General features: G+C 30.6%; 1 protein-coding gene across 1 annotated transcript in view; it reads left to right on the top strand.

Annotated features, from left to right (window-relative positions):
- The first annotated feature begins 1,185 nt into the window (after positions 1-1,185).
- The window catches only part of LOC142327298 (death-associated inhibitor of apoptosis 1-like), a 127,484-nt gene continuing 117,746 nt past the window's right edge, over positions 1,186-10,923 (top strand). Inside the window, exon 1 of the mRNA XM_075370208.1 lies at positions 1,186-1,341. Coding sequence (XP_075226323.1) covers positions 1,297-1,341 — 45 coding nt within the window. The 5' untranslated portion in view covers positions 1,186-1,296. The remainder of the gene's footprint in view (positions 1,342-10,923) is intronic.

Below are 10,923 nucleotides of genomic sequence, written 5' to 3'. Positions count from 1 at the left end.
TAACTTGAGGAAATAATATAATTGCTTGAATGAACGTGAATCCTCAAAGATAAATTTAAAAAATAATACAAATTGTTACAATAAAGTTACATTAAATTCACGTAAAATCTAATAAAAGAAAAACAAGGATGTTTACGTCATTATTATTTTATAAAATTCTTTGTAAGTTCGATAAACGTGTTTAAAGAAGAAATAAATTTATAGTTACTCACAGAAGAATAACTATTGTAATTTACTCAGAAATATATATTTAATTTTGTTAGAAATATATTATTAAAATACTGGAAAAACCACATAATCGAAACCCAACCACCAAAGAACACCGGTACCTACGATCTAGTATTCAAATCCTTATAAAAATAACTCGCCTTTACTAGGATTTGAACCTTAGAACTCTCGACTTCTAAATCAGCTGCGATGATAAGTTCACCACTAGACCGACCCGGTGGTTTCCATATATAGCATTTGTATAACATCTTCCTTAACTCTAAGCCCAGACTTTTATTACTTAGTAATCTCCTCTTCTTACTGAAGGCATCCTTTGCTATTGCGCTCTTTTAGTTTTTCTATCACCATACTCCCAAAAATACCTATAATCGTTTACTCTTCCTATTCTTCCGTCCCTGGTCCTTACCATTAAATCCTGTTTATTGTTTACTTCTATTATTTTAGTTTTTCCTTTATTTATTTTCATTCCATACTCTTTCATTCCTTCCTCCTGAGCCGAAACAGTCTTTGAATCGCGTCTGTATGTCATCTACTAGAATTATCATAACATCAGAAAACTTTAAGCATCGTAATTTTAGTCCTTATAAAAAGAAGTGTTTAGACCAAAAATAACGATCAATTTTTTCCAGAATTTACTTATTTTTCTACTTCTAAAGTTGACCTAAAACAAAAAATAGATCAACCGGATAAAAATTTTAATTCCCACTAACTAATCGATTCTTCCATTTCTTGTTAATATATTATATTTTCTTTGTAATTTTGATGTATTATTTATTTAAATGCGGTTTATAATGTACTTAAATACTGTTTAACTAATATCTTTAGTTTAGGAAATAAAAGAATAATACAACAAAATATTTTTCACTCTCTTATTTTAATTAAAATCAGGATTAATTCTCTTTGTTTCGATTATTTATTTATTGTAGTTTATTTATACACATTTATATTATATTGCAGGATGAAAATTGTTGGCTGGATTCCAGTTATCCGAAGTTTTTCTTTCAACCTTGCTGAACTGTTAATGTACAAATTACGCCGTCGCTTATTCGCAATTGCTAGTTGTATATAATGGAACAGATTGAAACTTCATCAGAAGACTCCAATCATGATTCGGTATGAGTTTTTAATTTTTTATAATATTATCATTACTGTTAATATTCATCATATGATTGTAACCTTTATCAAAATCAGTAATATGCGCACACCTTTTGTTATATCGCAAAATAATATGTATCACAATTAATTACAACCGCATCTCTAGGTTGATATATTATGCAGTGATAAGCATATCGATTTAGCTGTTGTTGTGATAAAAATGTGGGGATGACACATCTAGTAATCCTCAGTGGGTACATCTAACTGATTTTTTTTTTATACATATATATTTAATAAATTAAATGGTTTTATGCTAATTTATTTTTAACATACTTAAAAAAAGAAGTAATTTATCAATTCGATACGTTTATTTATTTATTTTATTAATTATATTTTGGCTTTCCTCGTTAACAAAAAATAAAACTTGATTTCGATGTTTTTTTTTTTTTAATTTTGGTTTGTTGGAAGAAGCTCCTTTAATGGTCTCGTTTTAAATATTTACTAAATATATTAAATTCAAGATTATTTGAAATGAAAAATTTTACGTTCTCCCTAATAATATATATTTCCGGATTTCAAACAGCTTTAACTTACATTCGGTAGTATTCTCTCTACGTCGTTCCTCTATTTTCCTTTTCGTATTTTTATCAAGACCCAGGATATTTTTTTATTTTTTTACAGTATTTGCAAATGGGTTTTTTTTTGTAATCAGTTATCTACGATTTTTAACACCGGGAAATATTTACTTTTATTCATCCCGAAATGATAAATTTTTTTTTTTTTTGTCTTCAGTCATTTGACTGGTTTGATGCAGCTCTCCAAGATTCCCTATCTAGTGCTAGTCGTTTCATTTCAGTATACCCTCTACATCCTACATCCCTAACAATTTGTTTTACATATTCCAAACGTGGCCTGCCTACACAATTTTTCCCTTCTACCTGTCCTTCCAAAATTAAAGCGACTATTCCAGGATGCCTTAGTATGTGGCCTATAAGTCTGTCTCTTCTTTTAACTATATTTTTCCAAATGCTTCTTTCTTCATCTATTTGTCGCAATACCTCCTCATTTGTCACTTTATCCACCCATCTGATTTTTAACATTCTCCTATAGCACCACATTTCAAAAGCTTCTAACCTTTTCTTCTCAGATACTCCGATTGTCCAAGTTTCACTTCCATATAAAGCGACACTCCAAACATACACTTTCAAAAATCTTTTCCTGACATTTAAATTAATTTTTGATGTAAACAACTTATATTTCTTACTGAAGGCTCGTTTAGCTTGTGCTATTCGGCATTTTATATCGCTCCTGCTTCGTCCATCTTTAGTAATTCTACTTCCCAAATAACAAAATTCTTCTACCTCCATAATCTTTTCTCCTCCTATTTTCACATTCAGTGGTCCATCTTTGTTATTTCTACTACATTTCATTACTTTTGTTTTGTTCTTGTTTATTTTCATGCGATAGTTCTTGCGTAGGACTTCATCTATGCCGTTCATTGTTTCTTCTAAATCCTTTTTATTCTCGGCTAGAATTTCTATATCATCAGCAAATCGTAGCATCTTTATCTTTTCACCTTGTACTGTTACTCCGAATCTAAATTGTTCTTTAACATCATTAACTGCTAGTTCCATGTAAAGATTAAAAAGTAACGGAGATAGAGAACATCCTTGTCGGACTCCCTTTCTTATTAGGGCTTCTTTCTTATGTTCTTCAATTGTTACTGTTGCTGTTTGGTTCCTGTACATGTTAGCAATTGTTCTTCTATCTCTGTATTTGAACCCTAATTTTTTTAAAATGCTGAACATTTTATTCCAGTCTACGTTATCGAATGCCTTTTCTAGGTCTATAAACGCCACGTATGTCGGTTTGTTTTTCTTTAATCTTCCTTCTACTATTAATCTGAGGCCTAAAATTGCTTCCCTTGTCCCTATACTTTTCCTGAAACCAAATTGGTCTTCTCCTAACACTTCTTCCACTCTCCTTTCAATTCTTCTGTATAGAATTCTAGTTAAGATTTTTGATGCATGACTAGTTAAACTAATTGTTCTGTATTCTTCACATTTATCTGCCCCTGATTTCTTTGGTATCATTACTATAACACTTTTTTTGAAGTCTGACGGAAATTCCCCTTTTTCATAAATATTACACACCAGTTTGTATAATCTATCAATCGCCTCCTCCCCTGCACTGCGCAGTAATTCTACAGGTATTCCGTCTATTCCAGGAGCCTTTCTGCCATTTAAATCTTTTAATGCTCTCTTAAATTCAGATCTCAGTATTGTTTCTCCCATTTCATCCTCCTCAACTTCCTCTTCTTCTTCTATAAAACCATTTTCTAATTCATTTCCTCCGTATAACTCTTCAATATATTCCACCCATCTATCGACTTTACCTTTCGTATTATATATAGGTGTACCAAATGATAAATAATATTCTATTTATTTAGTTTTTCAAAAACAATGCAAAAATTCATTCTTTTTTATTTATTAAAATTTTTAGTTTTTTTCTTTTTTAATAATTTACATCAATACGATCGATAATATGTATATAACAATAAAAATAGAAAAAAATGTGCAAAATAAGTATAAACCGCTTTTTACTTCTATTAGTAAGGCTTTGTATTATTATTACATGATAGTTTACTCTAGTAACCGTACAGTTCTGTAATATTGTCGTAAAAATTGTAATTCGTAATTTTTATTTTTTCGAATTTTAATATGTTACATTTCTACTTTCTGTGAATTACAAATTTGTGGTGATATGATTCTGTCCGTATTTCTAAAACTGCTATGTAAGTTTTGTATTAAGTATACTATATTAGATAACCCATAAATGATCTTAGTTGAAACATAAAGGAAATGGATTTGTATAAAAAATTATCATCTTGCTTTATTTAATATTTTTTACTACGTACAAACGCAGAATAGTATAATAATATAAATAGTAAACATACAATGTACATATATTTCTCCAACCAGTTTTCCAGCTACTGCCGGGTCTGGTTGTGTACGTGCGCGCGCGCGTGTGTGTTGGAAAAATAGGCAAATGCAATTACTGCACCGGCTTACCAGGCCTGACGTAGTTGGCGACGTAAGTGTAAATGTACCGATAAGCATGTAGTCTGGAACAGGCTCAGGTCGACTACTCCTGAAGCGTGTGGTTAATTGAAATCCAACTGCCAAACAACACCGGTATCCATAATCTAGCATTCATATCCATATAAAAGCAACTGCCTTGACAAGGCCTCGAACCTTACAACTCTCGACTGCGAAAATCAGGTGAATTTGTGATGACGAGTTTAACCACTAGACTAACCCGGCGGGTTCGTAAATACACAATATACTAGTATTAATATTTATTTATTATTAAATATTTCAACCAGTTTTTCCAGCTGCCGCCAGATCTCGGTGTGTGTGTGTATAGGCAAATGCAATTACTGCTACCGGCTTGCCAGGCCTGTAGCTGTAAGTGCAAATGTACCGGTAAACATGTGTACTCAGGTCGACCACTCCTGAGGCGTTTTATTATATTAGTAAATATAATAGTACAATATCCGGATCTTAATAACGTTTTGTCAATTTTCAAACAATTTAAAGTTCTTTCTTTTGCTATACAATGTTCTGTTTCATGTAATTTATTATAAAATTATTGTTGTTTCTACTCATTTAAATTACTACATCTTTGAAGGAAATTATCGTAAATTAAATTACGAAATTCCAAATACTAATCGAATAATATAGTACAATTGTTTGTAGAATGAATCCGAAATGATGTTTTCGGAATAATTAGGAGTGGTTTTTGTTGATTATAGATTTTCACTTCGATAAATGCTCATTCATGCATCCGATAAAGGTATTGGCATAGTGGTTTGTCAATACTTAAAAAACAAAGAAGTTTTTACATTTTACAATTTTTTTTAAGGCTCCTGGAATAGACGGAATACCTGTAGAATTACTGCGCAGTGCAGGTGAGGAAGCGATTGATAGATTATACAAACTGGTGTGTAATATTTATGAAAAAGGGGAATTTCCATCAGACTTCAAAAAAAGTGTTATAGTAATGATACCAAAGAAAGCAGGGGCAGATAAATGTGAAGAATACAGAACAATTAGTTTAACTAGTCATGCATCAAAAATCTTAACTAGAATTTTATACAGAAGAATTGAGAGGAGAGTGGAAGAAGTGTTAGGAGAAGACCAATTTGGTTTCAGGAAAAGTATAGGGACAAGGGAAGCAATTTTAGGCCTCAAATTAATAGTAGAAGGAAGATTAAAGAAAAACAAACCAACATACTTGGCGTTTATAGACCTAGAAAAGGCTTTCGATAACGTAGACTGGAATAAAATGTTCAGCATTTTAAAAAAATTAGGGTTCAAATACAGAGATAGAAGAACAATTGCTAACATGTACAGGAACCAAACAGCAACAATAACAATTGAAGAACATAAGAAAGAAGCCCTAATAAGAAAGGGAGTCTGACAAGGATGTTCCCTGTCGCCGTTACTTTTTAATCTTTACATGGAACTAGCAGTTAATGATGTTAAAGAACAATTTAGATTCGGAGTAACAGTACAAGGTGAAAAGATAAAGATGCTACGATTTGCTGATGATATAGTAATTCTAGCCGAGAGTAAAAAGGATTTAGAAGAAACAATGAACGGCATAGATGAAGTCCTACGCAAAAACTATCGCGTGAAAATAAACAAGAACAAAACAAAAGTAATGAAATGTAGTAGAAATAACAAAGATGGACCACTGAATGTGAAAATAGGAGGAGAAAAGATTATGGAGGTAGAAGAATTTTGTTATTTGGGAAGTAAAATTACTAAAGATGGACGAAGCAGGAGCGATATAAAATGCCGAATAGCACAAGCTAAACGAGCCTTCAGTAAGAAATATAATTTGTTTACATCAAAAATTAATTTAAATGTCAGGAAAAGATTTTTGAAAGTGTATGTTTGGAGTGTCGCTTTATATGGAAGTGAAACTTGGACAATCGGAGTATCCGAGAAGAAAAGATTAGAAGCTTTTGAAATGCGGTGCTATAGGAGAATGTTAAAAATCAGATGGGTGGATAAAGTGACAAATGAAGAGGTATTGCGGCAAATAGATGAAGAAAGTAGCATTTGGAAAAATATAGTTAAAAGAAGAGACAGACTTATAGGCATACTAAGGCATCCTGGAATAGTCGCTTTAATATTGGAAGGACAGGTAGAAGGGAAAAATTGTGTAGGCAGGCCACGTTTGGAGTATGTAAAACAAATTGTTGGGGATGTAGGATGTAGAGGGTATACTGAAATGAAACGACTAGCACTAGATAGGGAATCTTGGAGAGCTGCATCAAACCAGTCAAATGACTGAAGACAAAAAAAAAAACAATTTTTTAAAGAGTTATTATTTAATTGGCGCGAAATTAAATTTAATATTTTCTAAAAATTAAAACGGGTGAATCCCTCGTTGATATAGGTATACTAAAACGTGTAAAATACATGTTTTCCTTATGTGACGTTGTTATTTATGTATTTATTTATAACCTGTTTTAATTTAGTACAATTAATTTTAATAATCGTAAATTTCAAGAAATGAACATCATTTGTTGAACTCTTATTGCTAATTGGTTAAGATTAAGTGAAAATAATAATAGAAATAACAAAGAAAACGTCAGTTGTAATTCATAAAACGATTAAATAAACATAAACAAGTTTGTTTATCGGTTTCAAACACCTAATTATTTGCATTTTTAATTTAAAAAAAGTGTAAAATAGTATAATTATTGACGTAAATAGAACCGCAATTTTTTGTTTGTCATTATCTGTGATTTACATGGTTATGACATATTATTTTTACAAAAATTTTGTAAATTATATAATTATTTATATGTGTATGCTTTTTAATGATAATACGTTGGCGCCCGCGCACGCCTGCACACACACACACAATTATTATTATTATGTATTATTTTCTTCTTGGAGGTTAAATGTATTATTGTTTTGTTTGTGTATTTTTTCTGATGCGATAGTGGAAAATATATTAGAGAATAACAAATGGTTTTTTTCTATTAAGAAAAAAGAGTTTTTTGTTTTTTTTTTATAATGTTTGACATGCGTAATTTAATTAAGCGTAGTCTAATAACTTCGTTCTACATTTTATTTATTATTTTTTTCAGAACTAATAGTAGCAAAAAGAAAAAGGAAATTGAGCTCTTTTAGTAAAAGAAGCAAATAAAACTATCAAAAAAATAAATATAAAAAATATAATGAAAACAACCAAAATTAAAAAGAATACAAACACTCAAGATAAAAAATACATCACCAACACCCATAAATAAATTTATATATTTGGTTTATGCAGGAAAGGAAATGCATTTATGTAAACACTTATTATAGTTTTTAATCAAATGTTACACATGGCATATGTGTAACATCCTCATAAATATGCATTTTTTCGTATAAAACGCAAAATAGTTGTGGATGAGAACCGAAATAATACATATTAAACGGCTCCCACAATGTAACTAGCTTTTCAAAATAAAAAATAAAAATTGATTTAACATAAAAAAGCCTATTTTTAACATAATCTCTTAACAAAATTAGTGAACATAAAATTTCCGTAAAATGGAAAAACTAACAACAAAGTTATTATACTTTTCCTGGCATTGGTTATTTATTCCTACACAATGGAAAAATAAAGGTAAATGAATTTTATACTGAAAAAGCTTTTTGACTTTTTGCTTATTTACCATTTTTTATTAAATAGTATTGAATGTTTTACTTTAAATCTTGAAATATGTCTAAAATTATACTACGTGTAATTAGAAGCACGTCCGTATGTTCCCAATTTTTAAGCTTAATACTACAAGCCTGGTAGGATAACTGAGGACCTAGTTCTGTTTTTAAAAAATACAAACACATGTTAATTTTAACCTTTGACCGGCTCCTTCACCCATAATATCCCCCCCCCCTTCCCCCGAGAAAAAAGTATTTTTTTCTCGGTTGATTGCACTATTACTATGCCCAGGAAGACTTTTAAAAAAATCGGTTTGAAAATATGCAATAAATAAAATGATAATAGATTTTTACCTCCTTGTACGAAGTAAAGGACGTATGTGATCGCGTTAAATTTCGGTTTTCAGATATCAACGGAAGTATTCATTTTGACCAATCCTGATCCATTCTGATTAGTTTCGACGTGACATCTGTTCGTACGTACGTATGTGCATATGTATCCCGCATAACTGAAAAACGATTAGCCGTAGGATATTGAAATTTTGGATTTAGGACTGTTGTAACATCTAGTTGTGCATCTCCCCGTTTGATTGCAATCGACTGGACCGAAAGAGCCCACTTTTTTTTTTAACTGCAGTAATAAGCCTTCATTGAGTGCTTTTCAAGGATATATCATAAGTGTTACTTATTTTCATTGGTTCTAGAGTATAGCGAAATAAAATTTTAATTAATGATGGTCTTACAAGAGGAAGGCACATCGGTTTAAATCCAACTTCATCTCCTTTTTTTAATTTAAATATATTGATTTACTAATAATTATTAACCAGATTGTAAAAAAAAAATTATTATAAATAACATTTCATTAATAACAATAAAAATATATATATGAAAAAATATCAGAAGTTATTAATGAAATAAAATTTTATGTACTTTTCATTTAAAAAAAATGTGTATATGTAATTTAATAGGTACAAGGAATGTGGTGTCCACATTATATTTTTTGGCAAATTAAAAAAAAAAACGGTAAAATAAGCATGCATGCATGTACTGAGATAATTTAAATAAGAGTAATAATTTAAAAAATAATAATTAATTTAAAAAAGATAATTAAAAAAATATGTTAAGAAAAATATGTTATGTTAAGAAAGTTTTGAGAAAATTGACCCGTAAAAAGTATCTACCCTATCGCTTGTAGATATTGACCCCGAACGTTTATCAACAAATATCCCCCCTTCCAATACAGTAATCTCTGTACAAAATTTCATCAGAACCGTTTTAAACTGTCAAAAGTTAATTAAGCTTCAAACACCTCTACACACGTAAATATGTACGACCTCCCTCACATTAATTGTTTCTTGGGGCCCCTGGAATATGAAACGTTGAGAAATGCAAAAAACCCATACTCCATTTTTGGACTGATTGCCATACTCTACTTCTTACAGCATAGCTCTAGAGCTAGGATTCCAGGAAAGTAAAAAGAAAAAGTAGATATTTTTAAAAAATTATTTTTATTTAGATAAATTTATTTTTTTTAAATATAATATAAAGTAAAATGTTGCTACGGACGCTTCTATATCAGTGTGAAGTTGCTATGTTAAATAAATCAATGTGTTGCTTTTTTCCTGTTTAGCCTCCGGGAATTACCGTCAGGTATTACTTCAGAGGATGAATGAGGATATGTATGAATGTAAATGAAGTGCAGTCTTGTACAGTCTGAGGTCGACCGTTCCTGAGATGTGTGGTTAATTGAAATCCAGCCAACTCCGCAGAAAGAACACCAGTATCCACGATCTAGTATTCAAATCCCTATAAAAGTAACTGCCTTTACTAGAATTTGAACGTTGGAACTCTCGACTTCGAAATCAGCTGATCTGTGAAGACACGTCGTTCACCACTAGACCAATCCGTTGGGTTGTGTTGCTTTAGGCGTCAATAAACGTTTTCCTGGGAAAAATAATAAAATCTTTAAAATTTCTGAAATCAAGATATTCCTGAATGAAGCGATAATTCAAATTAGGACAGAACAGTGGAAAAAGTGTATGAACCACGTTGTCACTAAGGTAGAACATAGGAACTGAATAATTGTATATAAAATGTTACAGAGCGGTTTGTAAAAAAATAACGACGGTAATGACAGTAGTAGTGTTATTAAACATTACTACTGTCATGTACTAGTGACATGTAGGTTATATTTAAGAATAGTAATGATATTTTTAGGAAGTATTTCGTTGTCTTTACTATTACTTTAAGTACATTGAAGAGTAGCGGACTTTAGCTCAAACAGAAGAATATTTTTTTTAAATACCCCTCGTAAAAATATATATATGCAGTGTGTCTCACGCTTTTAATTTAGTCACTCACCCATTTCGCATTCATTCATTGAAAATTTACAGACCTTTTATCGAAGGTTCTATAAATATTTGTGAAAATTTCAACCTTGTAGGATCTAGAGAAACAAAATGGCGCGTCTTTAAAAAAAAAAACCATCAATTTCATATAAACCACATTTTTGTTCAATACAAAGTAGCTGTTAAAAATTATTAGAAACAGATGATGTGTTGTTAAACAGCTGTTTCAAGTTGAATAAAACAAATTAATAATTAGTCATAACCATGACTAACTGTTTTTAATTATTCTACGTCTAATTATCATTTGTTTTTATCATTTTTACCACCTATTTTGTAATGAATGAAAAATGTGGTTTATCTTGAAATTGATGTTTTTATTTGAAAGACGCCATTTCGTTTCTATAAATCCTAGAAGGTTGAAATTTTCACAGAACATTTTTAGAACCTTCGTTAAAAGGGCGGTAAAGTTTCAATGGAATCGGTGGTGGAATGGGCGAGTGACACTAAATGAAAAGCGTATACCT

This window comes from Lycorma delicatula, chromosome 7 (assembly GCF_047948215.1).
Source record: "Lycorma delicatula isolate Av1 chromosome 7, ASM4794821v1, whole genome shotgun sequence".
In the NCBI taxonomy this organism is placed as follows: domain Eukaryota; kingdom Metazoa; phylum Arthropoda; class Insecta; order Hemiptera; family Fulgoridae; genus Lycorma; species Lycorma delicatula.
This window is presented reverse-complemented; position numbering and strand designations above follow the sequence as displayed.